Genomic DNA, 22835 nt, shown 5'->3' on the forward strand with positions numbered 1-22835 from the left:
AGTTCACAGTTATGAATGTGAGTGGAAAAATCTGAAATGAAATTAGCTGTGTAATATAAATTACAAGTAAATCTCATATACCGGTATCATTCTGTTGAACATCATCGCTCTCATTAATCCGGTCACTTCCACAACCAATGGACTGGTTAGATCCGACTTGTACTGAAGTAGGAGTAGTATTTTGCTGCTCAATAGATGTAGGAGTTGTCAACTCATGTCTTTATGATCCTGTAGCAGTTTTGCGACCATTTGAGGTAGTAGGATCCTAAAATCCAGCCAACTACACATTAGAAATGTATTTTTCAAATATTGCCAACTACCAAAAGTAAGAACTAACCTCAGTCTCTTCAAATAGGCGAATTTGAACTGACTTTCTAGATAGGCTGAATTCAGCACCATTATTGGCATTGCTAGCCAGACTACCTTTTGGGCCACCAACTTGCTATAGTGAAGTAAGAAATACACAGCAGGTTTAGATGCTTAATTGTTTAAAACCAATGGTATAAAGAAGTGAAGGTACAAGTACATAGCAAAGTCAATTTTCATCACCTGTTCACCTATTTTTTCTCTAGCTTCTGCTGCATTAGGTATTTCAGCACCTCGAGTTGGTCGCATAGGACATTTTCCTTTCTTCCCTAGCCCAGCCATGTAACTACATGATAAAAAGATATCAATCAGCCATGCATTTAGACTAAATATGTCTAAAATGCCAGGATAAGGTACAATTACCAGCATGCTCACCCGAAGGAGGAACTTAATTAATATGCCTTGTATTTTACAATAGATATTGCAAATTAGAAGATAAGAGTGACTAAAAATAATTCAAGATAAGAAATACACTTGATTTGAACCAAAAGTTACATTGTAACTATAAATAGAAACTGAAAATGTTATTTACAACATCGTTTAGTCAGACTCATAGTCATCACTTTCTACAAATTTTTCACTTTCATCTTCACTCGAGCTCAATTGCTGAATCTCATCATCATCAACAAAAAAATCATCCATTTTCCTGGCATGTTTAGCTGAAGAATCAGAATTTAGGATGCCAGTTTCTACAGCTTCATCAGCTAGCATATCACCTCTTTTCAAGTTAGACAAATCGACATTCTCTTGAACCCCAATTAGGTCTTCAAGATAATCTTCTTGGTAAACTTGTTCTTCTTCACATGATTTATCCTCATCCTTTTCAAGAACAGCATATGATGAACGTGGACAGACTGACTCGACAACATGCCAATCACCTCCAAGCCTCATATCCTTTACGTAAAAGACCTGTTCGGCTTGGGAAGCGAATACAAATGGCTGGTCTATATACCATTTTTTTGACAAATTGACGCTGCTTAGATTACTCTGTTTGTCTATTTTAAGACATGAGCTATTTTTCAAGTCCCACCAATCACACTTGAACAGAACTACTCGGCTTTGACTGAAGGAGTATTCAACCTCTAAGATATCTGTAATAGCATCATAGAAGTTTATTTCTACATCAGCATGCTCACCCTTCACCATAATGCTCACCCTTCACCATAGAAGGACCTGAAGTGAGGATTATACTACTAATTAAGAATTTCACTAATGGACCAAACCAGCAAAACTATATGTTTTACATCCCATGCTCCAGCCAGAGTCAGAATAGAATCCAAAGAATATAGTTAATATTTCTATAAGATGCAATTGCAATCCTTGGCACTTAAGAATGGCATCAACATGTTGACTTAACCTCCTACTCAAAGTGCAAACACCCATGTCATATGGGCCACATTTTTTTTTCAAACTCAAATAAAAGAAAAGCATATCTGAAGCATCTTGAGACCATCAAAAGATTCACAAGAATTTTCAAGTCATATCAACTCTAGGAATTACAAGAGTATACAAACCCAGATATTTTATAAGTTTCAACTCTATCAGAAATATAGCACTCGATTAGAAAAAAGAGACTGCTGCCAATCCTAACTATGAAGAACATACAAGATCACTACAAACCGGACCAGCATGCAAGAACTTAACCTTTTTGTAATCTAACTCGCATGCTATATTTGTCAATTATCACAAAATTGAAAGTTTAGAATTTAATAAGCATAGCGATTGAAACTAACTAATGTGACAACAGTAAAGAGCAACATACTTCAGTTCAACTTCAGGTTTGTTATGTCTTTCAACTTCTTGACAAGGGAAGTTCTGCAGTCAGTTTTTGCCAAGGCAAAGGAAATCATCAAAAGGCACCACTTCTCATCAAAGAAAACATGGCAATGTTATAGTGGATAAGATATCATCTTTATGTAAAGTAACAATGCCAAGATTCAGATTCTATCTGTTTCCGATCATATTTTGTGATTTCAATCAGAAAAGTATATTAAATAAAAAATATGAAGTTGTTTCTGAATTGTTAGAGACTCAGAGGCAAAAGTTCAGCCAAACTTGTATCTGACAAAAGTTAGAAGACACAACATTGGAAAAGGTGCAAAGCCCTGGGTGTCTCCCCCAAAGGGCAAAGGTATCAAGTTGTCAGTTATAGAGGAACAAAGGAAAAGGATTGCTGCCCAGGCGGCTACTACTGCCTAATTTTTCTACTATTAGCGTCTTTGGGAGGGTAACATTTTACTTGCAAAACTAGTATTAAGATGTTGCAATTTTTGAGTTGGGTTTAATGTTTTATTTGTCTTGTTTAGTTACAGTTTTGGACATTAAATATTTGTGTTGGCGCGGTGATTGCACTGCTATCTAGAACCCTACAGTTACAGGTTTAAAAAAAATACATATAGATATATGACTAGTTTCTGATAATGTGCCGCCATTGATGTTCTTTTGTATGCATATTGTTTGTATGTATGTTCTTTTGTCACCTTATCTATTCCTTTTGTGCTCTGCAGGGCTGTCAAATCTACTTAAGAGAGCAGAAGATGGCAAGAAAATCACTGGAATGACGATCAGCAGAAGAGGACCATCAATCTCTCATTTATTTTTTGCTGATGATTCTCTAATATTTTGTAAAGCTGAGCCCAGTCAGGCTAAGGAGCTAATGTACTTGCTGAAGAGATACGAGGAAGGCTCAGGTCAAATTATCATTTTGGAGAAGTCATCTGTATTTTTTAGCAAAAATATGTCCAGTGTTAAGCAAGATGATATATGTAAGGAGCTGGGGAAAATACAAAAAGTCAGTCAAGCGAAGTACCTGGGTCTACCAATGGTGGTCACCAGAACTAAGGAACAGGTGTTTGGTTTTGTGAAGGATAATTGCCAGAAAAGAATAAACTCCTAGAAAAACAAATTTTTGAGTGCTGCTGGGAAGGAGGTGCTACTTAAGGCAGTGACTATGGCGATGACCACCTATGCTATGTCATGTTTTAAATTGTCATCTAAGCTGTGTAAATACATTAGTTCCAGGATGGCTAGATTCTGGTGGGGTGAGAAAGATGGAAAAAGCAAACTGCATTGGTGTTCCTGGAAGAAGTTGGCTCAAGAAAAGGAGAATGGAGGGTTGGGTTTCAAAGACCTGCTGAGATTTAACAGAGCATTGCTGGGGAAACAGGTGTGGAGACTCTTAACCAATTCTTTCTCTTTTAGTGAGTAAGGTTCTCAAAGCTAAGTATTACCCCAACGAGTCACTACTCAGAAGCAAAGTACCTAAAATAGCCTCCTGGATCTGGCAGAGCATTATGGGAGCAAGAGAGGAGGTGGAGGAAGGTATAAGGAGGAAGATAGGAAATGGGAGGAGCACAATGGTATGGGACGACAAAGGTGGTGGAAAAGGAGAAAGCAGAAGCATTAGGTGAATTCTTGAAGCTGACAGGATTAGGAAAGAAGGCATGACCTTTCTCTTGCCTGGTGGCATTGGTTAGCTTCAAGAGGCCATTTGGTGTGGTTTCAGCTATGCCATCCAGGCTCAAGTTTGACGACCGGAATCCGTTGTAGGTGATACTAAGGTCCTGGGAAGATGCAAAGCCAGATAGAGTGGAAACCACAAGCAGTATAAGCTTGATTAGAATCAACATGGCTAGCTAATGGCTGATACTAGCTTCAAGTTCTCTCCAAAATCTGACAATGGTTTTAAGTATATCCTTTGCTTGTCAATAAGATATCAGCAGTATTAATTGACTCTCGCAAGAGACCTGGACAAGAGATTCTGATTGCCGGGCCTGGCGGACATTGAAAATATCGGATGATTGTGCCAATGGCTGATAAAAAACTTATCAATTTTTCCGGTCACTATTATTAGTCCATCCAGGAACAGTCATTGTCACGTGCATACTGATATGTAAATCCCTTATCCGCACCAAAGAATTAACTCATGGCATATTAATCTTATTCCATAATAGTACCTATTCAATCTAGGTCCCTGCCTCCTTCGACTCGACAACATTTAACAAGTACTTCGCAAGCCTCTAAACAAGAATAGACTGAGAAGAATGACAAAGTGAAATGCACCAGAATACCAAGAAATTAGCCAAAACAAGGGGAACACACACACACACACAAGGCGAGATGCAAATATATAGCAGTTGGAGAAGCTAAAGTTGACCTTTCTATTTTAAACCCCATAAATAATCTGTTTATCATACTACAAAAACATATAGCAGATCGAAATCTTGTAAAGTTTTCAATGAATAACCAATCAAACAACTAAGTTTTTTTAGCAGCGGAAGGTTTTATTTTGTCAGTCTCTAGATCAAAAAGAAGAAAATTTTGCCAAATGTACGTGTCAAATTAAACCTAATTGATCAGCTATAGTTGACGACGACCGTTTCCTAACTCAGATTTCAGTTCTATCGCAGTTTTTGGATAAAATATCAAACTTGTCATTCTCGAGTCTGAATGGAATTTAAATCTAAACGGGGGAATTCATTAGGGGCAAACCATTTGGGGGAAAATTAGGGAGGCAAAAGAGAATCAGCATACCTTTTTTTGTAGACAGTTGCTGCTAAATGTGGTCTTCTATTTCATCATTTCCTAGCCAAGATCGATTAGCAGATGGCGAGGAGATGTTTCTTGGTTCTCGGCAAGGAGATGTTTCCGGCAGAGATGAGTAGTGTGTTTTTTGGTTCTCGGCAGAGATGAGGAGCAGAGTGTGTTTTTTGGTTCTAAGTGTTGCTTGTTGGTTGTTGGCTCATGGCTGGTAGCGTTTTGTTCGGTGAATGACTAAACATGACCGCGAGTTGTTGGTTTCACTAAGTGTTCAAGTCAATTCCGCGCTTCTCCTCAAACTATTGACTTTGAATGAAATTTCAATTCCTTACATTTCCCCCCCTACTCGTACCAAAATTTCAACCCAAGTTTTTTAGTTTTGAATTAACATTTTACTAATATATTATTACTTGCAACTTTTAAATATTTTTGTAAAAATATTCATAATAGGTAATTTTTTTATGACATCAAACAGTTGATCCCATATTAATATTGATATCACTTTCTCAAAATTGTGAACTAAATTACAACTTACTTATCTTTCTTTTCATTATTTTTGCCCAAAACTCCAGAATTTTTTTTATTTTATAATAAGGAGAGATGATTTGTTTCAAATGGTTAATTTCACTTCAAATTATTGCACTAATATTAATTTACATGACAAAATTTGAGTTCCTAATAGTTAAAAAAATCATTAGAGAGCAAAAACAGAATAACAATTGGTTGTCACTAATGACCAAATTTCTTGTAATACATTTGCAAGATATAGATTTATGGGTAATTTCTTTTTTTTTTTGCTTTCACATATTTAATTTATGTTAAATACAAAACCTACCAGTTTCCCTTTCATAAAAATATTAGTGCAACACTTTTTGAATTTTACTTACAAACATTTATGTATTTAACATAAATTAAATGATTCAGAGTGAAATGCCCATAAAGAGCAAAATATTTGTTCATGTAAAGGAAACCCACAAAGAGTTGGTACTTTATGGGCCATTTCTTTTTTTAAAAAAATTTAATTTATGTTGAAGAGATAACCTGCCAGTTTTCGTTTTGTAAGAAATCAGTGTAACACTTTTTGAATTTTACTTACAAACATTTATAAATTTATCATAAATTATATGTTTGAGAGTAAAATGCCCATAAAAAGTTGGTACTTTGAATAGATAATGCTCATTTGCCCATAAACTACACTCCCTGAAGGCTATCTTGTTAATTACTTTGTAGTACTTTGTTATTCCTTTGCTAATACTACTTGGCATGTAGTACAAAGGATAAATCTGACATAAATTTCTTATTCCATTGATAAAAAGACCTGCCTGCCTTATAACTATTGTAATGAAAGATATATCTTTAGAGTTTATAACAAATTATTACTTAAGTTTGAGAAAATTATAAAATATTTATGCATAGTTTATCAAGATACCATTCGCAATTTCCTAATAAAAAAATAGGGGCTAAATTGTAAAAGTTAGGGTGCCATAATAGAAATAATAAAATTGGTGTATTACATATGGGGGTTAAATTGCAAAAGTTAGAGTGCCATAGTAGAATTAATGAAATTGGTGAATTACATATGGGGCTAAATTATAAAAGTTAGGGAGTAATAATAGAATTAAAGAAATCGGTGTACTACATATGGGGCTAAATTGTAAAACTTAAGGTATCATAATGGAATTAATGGAATTTTTTACAACATTTGGGGCTAAATCGCAAAAGTTAGGGTGGCACAGTAGAATTAATGAAAGTGACTTAGAAATAAGTACTATAAATAGTGACGATTAATTCTTGTCACTAAATCCGAATCAGTAGAGTGACAGTGACGATATTAGAAGTTGTCACTGAATAAATCATTTTAGTGACAACATTTTTCAAGGTCGTCACTGAAGACTCTGTTGCTTTGAGCAATTATGACAACTCTCCTTGTCGTCAATAAACATTTAGTTGCTTTGATGGAATTGTGACAACTTTAGGTGTCGCGACTAAAGAATCCCCTTTTGTGACGAAATATTGTCATCACTAAAAAATGTTGTCACTAATAACTTTTTTTTAGTGATCAGTGACGACAACAAAAAGTCGTCCGTAAATAGGCCAAGCAATAGTGATGATATTCTTAATGTCGTCACTATTGTGTGTTCTAAACACTCCCGCCTTCTTGCTAAATCTTGGCGGGAATTTACTAGTGACGACTTAGAAAGTCGTCACAAATGAGTTGGCTCTCATTAAAGGTTTGTGACGAGTTAGAAAGTCGTCAATAAAGGATAGACTTTTGTGACAACTTTTTTTCGTCACAAAGAAAAGTTGTCACTGATGACCAATTTTCTTGTAGTGTCAAGTCATGTAATTACCCTAACAGCACATAGCAAAAGGGTGATACTCAACACAAAATATGTATTCTCACATATTAAATCAAGAACAAAGGATGGGTTTAGGTCAAGTGAGATAAAGTACACCCTCGCCAAAGTACCCATTTAACATATATAAGTCACCTTGACAATTTATCACATAAATAAACCCAATTACTCACTCAAAATAGTTAGCATGCAAATCAAGACACTTTATACGGGTCCACCGACTCCGTCCGATTCATCACCGCCTATGACAGAAGATTATACTCAACCATTAGTCAAACAACCATCACAAATGGAAATAAGAACTAAAATGGCCAAAACGGCAAAAACAGCCAAGAAATGCATGTGCGCGTGCGCGGAAATGAAAATGGTATGGAAATGGGTTGCACGGTTTTGACCACAACTAGAGCTGTGGTTATTGGATCAAGGTGTACTAGGTAGTGTCTCGAACCTAAGACAAAGGTTTACAACTTTCATGAAGACAACTCATCCCAATTTTCAGTTAATCTAGGTCGAATTTGCAGATTACAGAACCAGAATTCCAAAGGCTGGTTTATACCTCTAGTGAAAATTTGGGCGGCATGCCCCTTGTGTTTACCTATTTTTCAGCCATTTATGGCCTCATTATTTTTCTCAAATCAGCCCCAATGTCACACATAGGCAATGTTACCACAATAGCCCTTCAACTAGGCTCAAAATAATCCAATTACAACACAAGTCTTAACAAGGCAACCGGAAATCAAGTTTAAAGGCAAATAGCTAAATGGCAGATTTGACGTCTCATGGCATTTCGGCCGTAACTAAAGCTACGCCTATCAGTTTGGGGTAAACTTTATACCATTTTGAAGCTAAGACAGAGAAATACATGTTTCATGAAGACATAAACAATCAGTTCATCCATTTTCAAGGTCAAAATGTGACATCTCAGAGGAAAACAGAAATTGTCCGCAAAACAATACATTTGGCGGTCAAGGGTATTGTTATCATTTCATATGCTAAAGGGTTCGGATTGAGCTGAAATATTATAGACAGTTATAAATCATCATTTCCTACAATTTTCATGTTTTAAGTTAAGCCCAATTCAGCCTCCATCATGGCCAAATGAAACTGGTTAGAACAGGACAAATTGGTTTCCAAATTCTGGAATTTGAACTTTTCCTCTAGAAATTCATATCTAACAAGTACTCTATCATCAAAACCATCAACTACTAGCTCAATAACATCAATTAAGAGGTAGATAACTATAATCAAAGCTGAAAATGTAAACCCTAGCTCCATATTCCAACAAATCAATCAAAACTAACCAATTAACTGTCAAAAGGCAAGAATATGAGTTTCTATCCAAACATAAACAAGATTAAGGAAGAGTAAAAGGGATAGGCAGCCATGGTACCTTCCAAAAGCTCCTTGTAGGTGTGAAACCAAACACTTTCTTCCTAAACTTTTACCACACACAACTATCTAAGCACTAAAATGAAAATTTAATCGGTTTGGATTTTGGATTTTCACTCAAAGAAAGATGATTCAAGATGAAACTTGGAGTTTGCTCACTTGGTTGTTTTCTCTCCTTTAAGCTCGGCCAAGCTGATGGAAATGAGGAGAAAATGAAGCTTCAAGAAGGTTAAGAAGATAGTAATTAGTTTGTGTCAAAATTAAGTGGATTACCACCAAGTGTCACCGTAGGATTCAATCTCAATTTTTTTTCTTTTTCCCCCTTTTCCTAGTCAATATTTTCGGCCCTCTTGAGGCTGATGTAGGGCTGATATTTGTGTAATAATAACAAGAATATTAAGGTAATAAAGTTAAGGTAATAAAGTGGTGGTCAAGTGGTGCACTCAATCGATAACGAACGGTACACATCGGTTCAAATCGATTTTCCTTATTTCGCACGTACTAGGGTTTTAACTTATAATTCACTAACTTATTATTATTACTTCTAATCACACACTTTTTCTCAGCGAAAACTCACTCTTAACAACCAAATTTAGTACACACTCCGTACCGATTATTCATACTACGAAAAGACGTAAAAACTTTAGTTTACCCTAACGATGAATAAAAAAGGAAAACTCTTAATTTCGAGTCTTTATTCCAATCATTGGGGATGTAAATGAATAGTATAGCTATTATAATGTAATGGATTCCAAATAAAAGGAAATTTTAAGAAAAATATGAGGGATTTTACAACTCCATAGATTAAAATTAGGGTTTTGAGTAAAATATGAGGGATTTAAGAAAAAAGTAAAACTAGGGTTTTGAGTTCAAGTAGTGTTTCGAGTCTTTAAAACAAAACAATGTCTTAAAATAAAAATAAAATAAATAAACCGTAATATCCTTTTTGAGACTAAACAAAACATTCTCCTAAAAGTCGGGGTATCACAGGAAGTACACGTGACCTCCGAAGGAACAATTCCTATGGAATAATTAAAGGAGTTTGTTGAAGATGTGATCAAAACTAAGAAATAAAATGGCTAAAAGTCAAGTTTCACTTATTTCAAACCTTATACTGTGAGAATTGACAACCTCATTATGCTTGCTAGATATTAACCACCTAAGTTTCGCCAATTCAATGGAAACAACAACCCAAAACAGCTTGCAACCTACTTTATCGAAATATGCAACAATGTTGGAACTTATGATGATTTTCTCATCAAATAATTTGTTCGATCTTTGAAAGGTAATGCATTTGATTGGTACACTGATTTGAGCTTAAATCCATTGATATCTAGTAGCAGCTTGAGCAAGAGTTTTTCGATCACTTCTATAGCTCAGAAAACTATTAGCATGTTGAAGTTGACTAATGTGCTCAATAGAAAAATGAGCCCGTGGTCAACCACAATGATAGGTGGAGAAGTTTAAGTTTAAATTGTAAGAATAAACTTTCTGAACCTTCTACAATAGAAGTATGCATTTGAGGTACGCATTGGAGTTTGAACTACATTTTGCAAGGCATCTATCTAATTACTTTTGAAGAAATAACTACTTGAGCTCATGACATGAAGTTGAGCATCGCATCTAATGCAACTGATGGTCTGCTTGTCCAAATTCCCTATGTTTAAGCTTTTCGTCAAAGCAATGAGAACAATAGAACAAGAAAGGGGGCAAATCTCCTTCAAAACTCAACAATAAAAAGTCAATGGTAACCATAAGGCACCTATGAAGATTGCAACGGAGGTCAGCTGAAAAGTAACTGAGAATATGAACTTCTCAGCCTAAGTTTCTTTTATTTCCTTCAAACAAGGCAATGATACATGGCTAGAAGGGTATCCAAAGTCGCTTCATAAAAGTCCCTTAATCTTTGAAAAGCAGAAGAGATGGTTGTGTTTGATCGGGAATACCTTGAGGGATTATCAGAGCCCAATGTTTGAAGGAAATAAGTCCCTATTCTCTATTTTTCCTCATATTCACTAGTCAATGTTATGAATATTGTCAATAAATATTGTGAAAATATGCAATGGTTAAATCTTTATGGTAGTTATGATGCTTGGTATAAACATATTCGTGATTGTCATTTTCAGGTTAATCTCTGGTGTGCATTTGAAGAATACAATGAAGGGGATTGTCATAGATATGTATGAAGATGAAAAGAAGCAATATTTAGAATATTTGCATCCTATGTCCTATGCCATAGTTAGTAGACAACTTGCAATTGATCTTCTGTATGTTCGTATTTGTATGATTAATTTTGAAAACCTCTCAAAAGAAGCTCTAAAAAAGTAATCTATTTGTTATAATATGTCTTCATCTACTTCTTCCAGTATTACTATTTCTAGTGGTCTTGTGTTAAATAAAATTAATAGTAATAAACTAGATTATTTGTATGAAGTTTCTGTTGAACCAGAGGTGGTTAATCCTACCTCTTTGCCTGTTATTAATCCTTATACTATTTTTGGCAAACAATCTTTCTCTCCTTTAAGACAAATCAAATCTTTAATTAAATATCATCCTAAAGGAGTTAAAGAATATATCCAAGCCTCTAAGGTTGATCAGCATCCTATTCCTGCCACCAAGAAGGAACAATTTATAACACTTCATATTCCTAATGATTTTTCTTCACAGTGGAAGCAACAAGGGTATACCCATATTCATTTTGGAGCCATCGGGTTTTCCTTATCATTTCATGGGAGAAATGGATTACCAGTAGTAGCTCGAGTAGCTCTACTTGACACTAGATTCACAAAATATCAGCATGTTTGTATTGCAATCGTTGAAACAACTCTCAATGTTGGAACTGTATTTGTGACCCTTTTCCCTAATTTTAATATGTCTTTAGCAGATCCTCACTTACTTGATGCTTTGAAAGTACAGGTTCAAATTATTGGTGTAGATCAAGTTATAGATGCTATTGCAGCAACTTTACACTATCAAATGGTGTATCGAGTCCAAAATCATGCTCTTGATCTTACTATACCTGGGGGAGAAGATGGTCTTCTTATCCGAGTAGATGAAAAGAATACAGGCACTCATGTTCCAAGACAGATTTCTAAGTTAGATCTAATCTCACTATTACCCCATAGTTGGATTACTTACTATGAATCTCTTCATACTCAGGCCAATGAACCTCTTGAATCTTCAAATTCAAGAATTTCTCAAACTACAGAAGGAAGAATTTCGATTTCATTTGATCACTCTCATCTGAAACCTTCAAAGGCTAATATACCCTCTATAATGATTGCAGATGTCTCAATGGGGTTACCTAGTGAAGAAGGGAAATTATGGGGTCGGTATGATTATAATATTGAAACAAGTTTTCTCCAAGATATTATTGCCCATTTTAATAAAGATAGAGAAGCTGTTTATCATTTCCAGGATTCCATCTCCGGCCATATATATTTTGATGTTTGTACAAAGTGTGATGATTGTTGGTGGGAACATACATATGGAACATCTGATTCAATAACCTCAAAAAAGAAAAAATACTGCAATTGATCCTCAACCACTTGATCATCCTTCACCTTGTAAACCAGGTCCTAAACCACATGAGCCAGATACTGACAATTTTACATCAATCAGAAGCTGGTTTAATGGTTACCAAATTCCATCCTCATGGGTTTACCAACCACCAATAAAGGACCAAAAATCCCTTCATCCTTACTATAAAAAATGCCTTGATATTTTAGAAAAGGAAGCTAGGGATCAAACAAAGAAACAAGAATGGAAACCCAAACTGGTCCAACCAACTAGATGCTTGAATCAAAAGCTTGAATCTTCTCTCAATCCAGTTGATGAATGTTTTATGTTCAAAGAGGAAGATTTCCCAAAGCTGGAATCATTTGTTAAAAATGGTTCTAGGTATATCCCAAAGATTCAAAATGCTGCTCCTATGGTTCTACCATCAGGAGAAACAGTAGGTCCCAACCCTACTGAAGAAGTCCTAAATTGGCAGACAGAGAACTTTTTGGTTCAGAATTCTGCACTTACTTCTATTCACAAATATGTTACAGAAGTAAGAGGCAGAGTTGATCATATTGACACTACAGTCAAGACTCAGAATTCTCAGGTGTCTCATATGATTGAAGTTCTTGAACGAAGACTTGAAGGACTCAGGTATGAATTACCATCTAATTCATCTTCCTTAGCCAATTTCGTCCTGAATAAAGAAAAAGAAACTCAATTTATTTAGAACCAAATTGCTACTTTAAGAACTACAGGAGAAGTTCCTAAATTTGATATTGGACCAAGTGAACCAGTCACAAAGGTAAGTTCAGGATTTGGTGCTACACCCATCAGAAACTGGCCAATACCTTTTTATTTTGGAGGAATTACTACTCCTAATCCTTAAGTGTTTTTCCCTGACCAACCACAGCAATCTTCTAAACCTTTTGATATTGCACAGGTTTTGCGAGAATATCGCAAAAACAAACAACAAAAGCAAAAGGAAGAAGAACAACAGAAAAGAAAAGCTGAGAAAGAACAAAAATGAGTTGAGGAAGCAAGAAAAAGAAAGGCAAAGGAAGTTGTACAAGAACCTGACTCCTCATTAATGTATACTGTATATACTAATCCTATCTTCTGTCTTGAACAGGAAAGGAAAAAAAAATGAAGCTACAAAGATCTATGACAATCCCCTTTCATCTATGCTAAAAGATCTTCATGATGATTCAGTTCCATATATATCAACATATTCCCAAGTATCTGATTTCTCTGAATCAGACTAAGCAAATTCATCAGACTTTCAAGTGTTTGATAAAGAAGACTTATCAGTAGAAAGTCAAACATCTGAAGAAGAAGCAGGAAACCCTTCTCAAAATTCTTCTCATGATCAAACTTCTTCTGATGACCAAATCCCTATAATTAATATGGCAACTGAAGCTGAAGTTGTACATCCAGATGATACAAATAAAGAAGGAGAAGGAGAAACTTTTGGTACATCAAGGACACAACGAACAAATTTTCCTAAAGCAAAGGGAGTACAAATTTTTACAATTGATAATATTCCTTTTGAACAATGTGAAGGAAAATTCCAAGAATTTCATGCTTGGATGATTGTCCACAACTTAACTGAAGAATCTCATTTTGAAATCTTATCTATTTTCACTGCTCATTTTGTAGTAATTCTTAAAGATTGGTGGACTAGTTTAGGAGAACAGGACAAACTGTTTTTCTTAACCAAGACAAGATTTTGCTGAGAACATAAACATCCTTCATTTGATGTTTATTGGTGATGTCAAAGCAAGCAGAGAAACAAAGAGAAAAGAATTCTTCCAAATGAAGTGTTTATCTTATGATCGAAAAGATCTGAATAAGCATTTAAAAAAGATGACTAAGTTATTTTTTGCTCTTGGTGCAGATATAAATCTCAAACAAGCCTTTATCAGCTCTCTTCCAAAGTCTCTTTCAGATGGTGCAGAAATGTTTATCCATAATAAATATGGATCTATTCTCAATTTCTCTACTGGATAGATCAAACAAGCAGTTTTCTTATCTCTTGACGACCTCTGTAACAAAAGAAAGATTATTTGTGAATATCTCAAAGGAGATGTTTGCCTGGATCAAGCCTACAAAAAACCTGAATTAATTACCAAAGGAAAATGTCAGGCATGTGTCCCTTACAAAAGAAGAAGGAAGTTCAAAAGATTCAGCAAAAGTTATAAAGATTTTCCTAAGAGACCTTTTATAAAAAAATGGAGATATTTTAAAAGGAAAGGTAAGCAGTTTTGAGGAAAGAAAGGAAACAAATGTTTCATATGTGGAAAGCCGGGACATTTTGCAAAAAATTGTCCTCAAAACCAAAAGGGAGTGCATCTTATCTCAAAGGTTCAGAATGAACTTTATTTTCATATTTTTGATTTACAATCTGAATTTTCTGAACAAGAAGAACGAACTTATTCTACTTTTTTGGCTTTACAGGTCCCTGATGAAGTTTTTGCTACAACTCTAGTACAAATTGATAAGAAAACTTATCCTCAAGCTCTTATATTCTTTTGGATAAGTATTCTCAACCCATTCCTCTTATTGCATTTTTTGATACTGGAATTGCACTTTCCATCATGAAAAAGGATGTTTTACTAGATAAGTATTGGACTCCATATGTTCATGAATTCAGAAGAGCTGATGGGAAACCTTTTTATACTGAGTTTATTACTAAAATTCCTATTTCACTCATACTCCTTCCAGATTGTTATGTGAGTTCACAATTTCTTCGTGCAACCTTTGTTACTAAGGATCTTTGCTAGGATTTGATGTTTATCGAGAAGATAAATATCTTATTACATAAAAAGGGATTAAATCAAAAAAATATTTTAAACCCTTTATTGATATCCCAAAATTATACCTGTTTCAAGAAGAACAAGTATTGTTGATAGAAGCCCAACTCAAGGATTTTCAAGAAAAAATCATTTAAGAATCTTGTGCTTTAAACCATCAAGAGTTCTTACAAAGATGCAATCATCCTTTGTGGGAAAATTCTGATTTTTATATCCGACTTCCTTTTAAAAAGAATGAGGATATTAATCCCACAAAAGCTAGTCATTCAGGAATGAATCCTGAGGATGCTAAACTTGCAGAACAAGAATGTGAAGAACTTTTGAAATATGGTCTCATTGAACTATCTGATTCTCAATGGGCATGTCAAGCATTCTATGTCAACAAGAGATTTGAACAAGTAAGAGGTAAGATGAGATTGGTAATCAATTACCAGCCTCTTAATATTTTTCTTCTTGATGACAAATTTCCTATTCCCAACAGATTTACACTTTTTGCCCAGAACTCCGAAGCAAAATGGTTTTCAAAATTTGATTTAAAATCTGGATTCTGGCAGTTGGGAATACATCCTGAAGATAGGCACAAAACTGGCTTTTGTATTCCAAATCATCATTATCAATGGAAGGTTATGCCCTTTGGCCTCAAAACGGCACCTTCACTTTTCCAAAAAGCCATGATTAAAAATTTTCAGCCTATCTTACATTCAGCCTTGGTTTACATTGATGACATTCTTCTTTTTAGTAATACATGGGAAGAACATCTCCAATTGCTCAATGATTTTCATAATATTGTTAAGCAATATGGAATTATGATTTCTGAAAAGAAAATGATTTTGGCAAAACAAGAAATTTTATTTCTTGGAATGAAAATTTCCAATGGAACATGTACACTTGAACAACAAGTTGGACAATCTGTTAAAGATTTTCCAGAAGAAAATTTGACAAAAACACAGGTGCAACAATTTCTTGGACTTGTTAATTATGTCCGGGAATTTATTCCCAAGGCAGCAAAGCATATTAGTCCATTGACTAAAATGCTTAAAAAGGCACCACCCTCATGGGGTTCATCTCAGACTCAAGCAATTCAAAAGCTCAAACAAGAACTGGTCAATCTTCCTACTCTACACATTCCAACTGAAGGTAAGAAGATATTACAAACTGATGCCAGTGACAAATATTGGGGAGCTGTACTTCTTGATGAAGATAACAAAGGTACCAGACATTATTGTGGATTTTCTAGTGGAAAATTCAAAGCTTTTGAACAACATTATCATTCCATTTTCAAGGAGATTCTTGCAATAAGAAATGGAATTAAAAAATTCTCTTTCTTTCTTATATCTCATCATTTTTTGGTTGAAATGGATATGGGATCATTTCCTAAAATGCTGCATTTCAAACAAAAATCCGTTCCTCACCCACAACTCCTTAGATGGTCAGCATGGTTTTCACAATATTCCTTTGATGTTAAACACATTAAGGGAAAGAAAATATTGTTGCTGATTTCTTTTCCAGAAAAGAACCCATACCTCAACAAGTCTTATATTGTTTGATGTTCACATCTGTTCAACCTGTGACAGCCCCACTTTCCCCTAAGGTGAACCAAAGGGTTTGGCGGATCGCCTGCCCAACTCTCGCTAGGACTCGATCGCTCTCATCAAGTGAAATAAGATATAACCTCGAGACTAAGCGAAAAACAATTCCCAAACTTAAAACATATACTTATATTCATATCCATCTCAACAGAAATACAATCCCAATTAGAACAAAAGTTTTAGTTCTTACTACATCCAACCTTATCCAAGCACTAGTGCGAGAACAATAAAAAAAATAAAATTTCAAAAAACTAGACAAAACTAGTCTGCACAGGACTCATGCCCTCACTCGCATCCCCTGTAAGGAAAACAAAACTAACGGAATGAGTTAAAAGCCCAGTGAGGTTCCATACACATAGCCAAATAATTAAATAAGGACATTAATCATGTAATAACAAGTAATCCAGAAAACATTTACAATATAAAGTAATGATAATACATTCATTAAAAGGATACATGCTCACATGGAGCCCTTCGTTCATTCATTCCACCAACCATTTCCTTATTCCTCCGGCATTAAAAATAATTTCATTTGTAAGTGAAAACCCCTCTATTGTTCTTGTCATTCATTCATTCATTTCATGTTCCCCCTACTGGACACTGGCCAGTCTCCACCAGACTTCGTGGTCATACTCGAGTATACCAAACATTAACCCATGGTCACCAATCGCCCGACCGAGTCTGTTTCTGGCTTGAGTCGACCGGCAATGAAGGGCAATGGCCTAGTTCAGCCAAAAAGCTTACATTCATGTACAAGTAGTATTTAAATATTTAATCATTGTAAATTTTACATTCATTTAGGTCGAGTGTGATAAAGTACACACTCCCCTAGCAAAATTCATTTTTCACAATAGTCACATAGTTACAAAAATCCACATAGTCATTGGAAACATAACGTACAAAGAACACTCACCTATTTAAGCAAAATAACGTCCAAAGTTTCTTTCCGGATAATACCCTCAATCATCAAGGAACCCTAATAATAACCAAGAGAAAATATTACAGTTAAACCATCCAAAGTTTAGGTGAACCAAAGAAAATCCGAATAACTACTAGTACAAAGTATAAGTATAGTTTTGGAAGTGAAAAGAGTATATTTAAACCAAATGACATGAGTAAAATATTTGTCAAACTTATGCTCGTTCGTAAAACTTTGAAATCTCCATTTGAGTAGAAAAAACAAACAGATTCTAACTTATATACCTCTAAGAAAGAAGACTTGAATACCTTAGATGATTCAAGTTAGTTTCATCCTCAACCCTTACTCAAGTCGCGAGTACATTTACTTAGCCCTCGAGTGCAAATTTAGGCAGCATGCCCTTTGTATTTACCTATGTTCCAGTCATTTATGGCTTCATTATTTTCCTCAATCAGCCCCCAAAATTACCCACAAATAATCTCATTACAATAGCTGTTCAATAGGCTAAAAGTCATTCCATTACAAAACCAAACTAGAAAAGTGACCGGAAATAAGGTTTAAGACAATGAACAAAATGACAGGTTTGACGTCTTTTAGCATATTGGTTACAACTGAAGCTACACCTATCAGATTGGGGTAAAATTTATGTCATTTCGAAGCTAAGACGAAGGGCTACAACTTTGATGAAGACAACTCAACCCAGTTCATAGTGTATCTAGGTTAAAGTTACAGATTACCGAACCATAATTTCACTGTCAGGCTGGTTAACAGCACTGGGTTCAAATGACAATAACTCTGGTTAAAAAAGTCCGATTGAGGCATTTTCTGATGCTTTCGAAAGATACAACATAGGAATACAACTTTTGAGTTTTGGTCAAATGCTAATTTGATACGGATCAAGGTGAAAAAATGAGGCCAGACTGATGAAATGTCAAAACTGTCCACAGAACTCTACCTATGGCAGTCAAGGGTATTTTCATCATTTCATGTGATACAATACTCGGATTGAGCTGAAATTTTACAGGAATATATAAATCATCATTTTCTACAACTTTCATGTTTTAAACTAAGCCCAATTCGGCCTCCATCATGGCCGAATGAAACTGGTCAGAATAGGGCATCTTAAGGATTTAAAGCTGGAATTCAAAGCATTCAAGGTATAAACTTTGTAGACACCAAATTTTTGGTGTAATTTCATTTACTGTTTATTTTTAGTTTTTTATTTGTCGTGTTAGTTTTATTCGATTTTTAGTTTTTAGTTTATAGTTTTATTTTTATTTGTAAGTTTTTAGCATAGAATTTCTTGAAATGAAAAAAAGAGAAAAAGGAAAAATCATGAAAAAAGAGAAAAAAAGAAAAATCATAAAAAAGGAAAAAAAAAGGAAAAAGAAAAGAAAAATAGCAATTTTGTTTTATTTAGCTTTATTTTAGTCATTTCTACTTAATTTATCTTTTATTGTTGTTTGATTCATTTAGAAAAAAGAGAAAAGGTGAAAAATGAAAAAAAAACTATGAAAAAGAAAAATGTAGAAAAAAGATGGAAAAATGGCCATTTTTGTTGTTTCTAGTTGTTTAGTTTTTAAATTATTTTCATTATTATTATTATTACCTGGTTTTTGTCAATTTATTATTTTTATTTTTATTTTATCATTTTTGTAATTATCAAGTTGTTTTTTTTTTAAAAAAAAAAAAAAAGGAAGGATAGCCGCGGCAAGCTGCATTTGTAGCAGCTTGCAAGGAAAGTTTTGGGACGGCTCCTTGGGCTGCAAATACAGAAGATGGCTGGGAGTGTTTAGGGTTGTGAGGTTTCTGGTATAAAAAGCAAAGGAGAAAGCCAGCCGCAAGGGGGAGATTTTTTGGAGAAGGAAGGAGAGTTTTGGAGAAAGGGGGGGTTTTAGAGAGAAAGGAACGGCTGAAAATCTAGGGGGAGAAAGAGTAAACGGCAAAAGAAAACATCATAGAGAGACGGACGGCTGCAAGGATCTGGAGAAAGGAAAGAAATCTGGGAAAAGTCCGAAAGAGAGTTTGGGGTGGCGGCGGAGAGCTTGACAGCTTGGTGAGAGGAAAGGGAAATAGCAAAGAGGGGGCATCGAGTGACTGCGGCAAAGATTTGGAAAGGCTAGTGACGGTTGGGAAGTTGGTTGGACGGCTGAAACCAGAAGGAGACCGAAAGAAACCCCAAGCAGCGACTTCATCAGACTCTGCAATCGATTTCTTCATCACCCAAGCTGAAGCTTCAAACCCAAAGGTGGTCAACAGGTAGCTTTCCACCCGTTTCTGTGTCTATTTCCATTTCCTATGAAATCTGGTCTGCGTAATTAGAGTTCCTGGAGTCTTGCACTGAGTTCTTGATCGCTAAAGTAAAGCTTGGTGTTTTGGATGATTTTTGCGTGACAGCATGCTGTTTTCTTGTGTTCATTGGGGTTTGCAAGTAAAGTTGTTCCCTTCCTTCGATGTTTTTCTGTGTTTTAAGTATAGCCAGGCCTGATAACGTTTTGTTTTTCTTACCAACCATTTTGTTTCCAAAATCTGAAGCCAACTTTGTCCGTTTTCTTTTGGCATTCCATCTAACACTTTTCGTTTCATGGTTGGGTTTTGATATTTGAGGAAGGTTGGGTTTTTATTTCTGTTTTGGTTGAGGAGTGCGTTGGTTTGGCCTGGTTTCTCCCAGATCGATCAATGAGTGAGGATTATGTGGGTTGGGGCTGATGAGATAACAAATTGTTAGAGTTTTCATACGGACCTAAATTGCATGGAATGAGCTGCGCAGTTCACAGCAGAATTTCTGCTGCAATTTCATCTTTTCGGCCAGATTGCGTTTTCCTTCTTTTTGCCTTTGTTTGTTTTTACCGTAGCTGTGGCTGTTCAGTCTAGGTAATGTCTAGTCTTGTGCTACTTTGGCTGAAATACCTGAATTGGGATCCAATGCTTGCTGGAAAATGAATGATTGAAGTTGTCAAACCAGTGTTGCACGCATGTTTAATCCAGAAATTTGCATGATATCTTCTTGGGTTTCTTGTTTGTTTGGATTATGATGGTGGTTAGTTGTGGGCTTGGTCTAAAGTTGTGACGTTGAGTTTAATTACATCTAATCAAGGTTGTGATAAGAATCTGAGTTTATAAGAAAATTGCTGCAAAGTTGTTTGGCCGGAAACATTGCTGAAGCTGAAACCTTTTATTGTTGCTTGCATGTTATTTCAGACCTGAATATAATGTTTTTCTGGGTTGTTTGCTTGCTTGGATCATGGTTGCTCAAGCCAAAGTTGTTTGTTGCTTAATCTTGGTCGAAGTTATGTATTTGAACCAGAAAATTTGAGTTAGTTTGCAAGTAAAAATGCAGCAGATTTCACTTTCAGCTATAGCAGTTTTCATTCTTCAATGTTTGCATGTTCATTCTTCAATGTTTGAATGATTTCCACCTTTGTCTTTGCTGATTTGGGATGTTAAACTTATGTTTTTACTGTCTAAGTTTAAAGTTTTGGATGTTAGCTTTGGTTAAGGTATGTGATTGGATGTGGAGTTGGCATTTGGGAGTGAAACATGAAGGAAATGCAGCTGAATTGGCGCAGAAATGAAAGGCTTCTACGTGTTTTGCATGCATGGATAATTTCAGAATTGTCTCTTAACCCCCCCAAGTCTCCCCTTGTTCTACTATGACCCACAAATTTGAGAAAGCTAATCAATTGGGTCCCTGTGATTTTTGCAGCAATGCATTATGGCCCAATTACATTCCAATGTCTTGCAATTAGGTTCTAAGGTGTTTGCATTTGAATCATTAATTGATCTTTATTATTTTTGGGACCTTTGAAGCTCTTTGATGATTCATTTTGACGTTGATTGTGATTGATTAGTGGTCGTTATTGGGTCCTAGAAATGCAAGTTTAAACCATTCATGGACTTTCATTCACTCTTGGATTCTTGAGATATGATGTTTGCTTGGATTTTAATTTTTACTTGGGGGACCTTTGAGTTTTTAAATGCTTCAATTAGGTTCAAATGATTTGAGTAGTGCTTGCATTTGGGTTTTTAGTAGATGTTATGCTTGGGGATTGGATGATCATGCTTTTTGCCTTGGTCTTTAAGTAGTTTTGACTTCATTGAGTTGCAATTGAGGGAAAGTTTGATGTTTGGTGGATTCAAATTGTTTAGTTTATATCTTATCACTAAATTGGTGCATTAATCTTTTGTTTTTGGTGATTTTAGCCTAAGTTAGTCTTTTCTTGGGTGACTCTAGCCAAGTTGAGTTTGTTTACTTCCTTAGTATCACCAACGGGGAGGTATAATCTCTTTTACCCCTTTTGTTTCTCTCCTATGTGGACTAATGTGCTAATTGAAATCTGCATGTGTACTTGCTTTCCTAGCCTCTCCTTATTTCCTTTCAGTTATTTCATTTACTTTTGATTTTTATTAATGGGGTATGTGTACACCTCTTGGCTTGTAATAGATAGGGCGTAGCAAGTAATTTGGTCCATTTTCCCTTTCCCTTTTGTTTTAGTTAGCAAATGTAATGGTTGCATGCCTATGTGTTATATGTTAAATGCTTTATTAGGATTTTGCATCTAGTCAAGCATACTAAATGTTATGTGCTACGTGTTTATAAGTGATTCGCATGTCTACTCGTTTTTTGTAGTGTGGATGAATGGAATGGATGAATGTACGTCACCACACTAGTCCAACGCTAGTTGTGGCTTCTTTTATCGTTTCCACTAGTCCAACGCTAGTCGGAATTCATAGGAGGGGCTAGTCCAATGCTAGAGCCAATAGGTTTTTTTTCCTTTTTCATGAAGTGCATGATCACCACATATCACGCATTTTTCCTTAGTTTATCATTTGGTATGTTCCTCAAACCCCTTCCCCTTCACTTTAGGACTTGCATCTCATGCTAGTTAGGGTTCATTTGCGTGAAAATCCCCTCTTGATAAGGGAAACGAGCGAGTGTGACTACTCGATAGCCTTAGCACGCTAGTTTCGCCTTCTAATCAAAGGGAAAATAGAAGTCGAAAAGTTAGGAGTCAACCCCCCGTACCTGACTTGTTGCATTCCTCTAGGGTCATACTTTCATTTTTATCATCTACATACTCTTTTAACCACATTTTTTTCACATTTCTCAAAACCATACTTTCTCACTACATTTTTCCTATCACGCGCTCATTTTCACCTCACAAATGGAATTCCACTTTACCTTATATATCTATTATTCTATTTTCACACACTTGCACACAAACACTTGGATTTTTCATACAATTTCACACATGCACCTTTTCATACACTTGCACACAAACACTTGGATTTTTCATACAATTTCACACGTTCACCTTTTTATACACTTGCACACTTGCACTTTAGCCATCATTTGCATTAA

The 22835-nt window shown here is 35.3% G+C and overlaps 1 protein-coding gene and 1 long non-coding RNA gene across 3 annotated transcripts; both read left to right on the plus strand.

The window, feature by feature from the left end:
* Nucleotides 1-3316: 3316 nt before the first annotated feature.
* On the plus strand, nucleotides 3317-5030 carry LOC140015921 (uncharacterized mitochondrial protein AtMg00310-like). Its single transcript, XM_072068754.1, has 3 exons — nucleotides 3317-3532; nucleotides 3654-3772; nucleotides 4955-5030. Exons 1-3 carry the CDS (start codon nucleotides 3317-3319, stop codon nucleotides 5028-5030), a joined length of 411 nt encoding a protein of 136 aa, XP_071924855.1.
* Nucleotides 5031-19372: 14342 nt separating this feature from the next.
* Nucleotides 19373-22073, plus strand: LOC140016206 (uncharacterized). Of its 2 annotated transcripts, none has more exons than XR_011822549.1 (2): nucleotides 19373-19732; nucleotides 20963-22073. It is a non-coding gene; the product is annotated as an uncharacterized lncRNA (long non-coding RNA). The 2 variants fall into 2 exon arrangements; XR_011822548.1 differs by having other exon boundaries at nucleotides 20974-22073.
* The last annotated feature ends 762 nt before the right edge of the window (nucleotides 22074-22835 follow it).

This window comes from Coffea arabica, chromosome 10c (genome assembly GCF_036785885.1).
Source record: "Coffea arabica cultivar ET-39 chromosome 10c, Coffea Arabica ET-39 HiFi, whole genome shotgun sequence".
Lineage (NCBI taxonomy): Eukaryota > Viridiplantae > Streptophyta > Magnoliopsida > Gentianales > Rubiaceae > Coffea > Coffea arabica.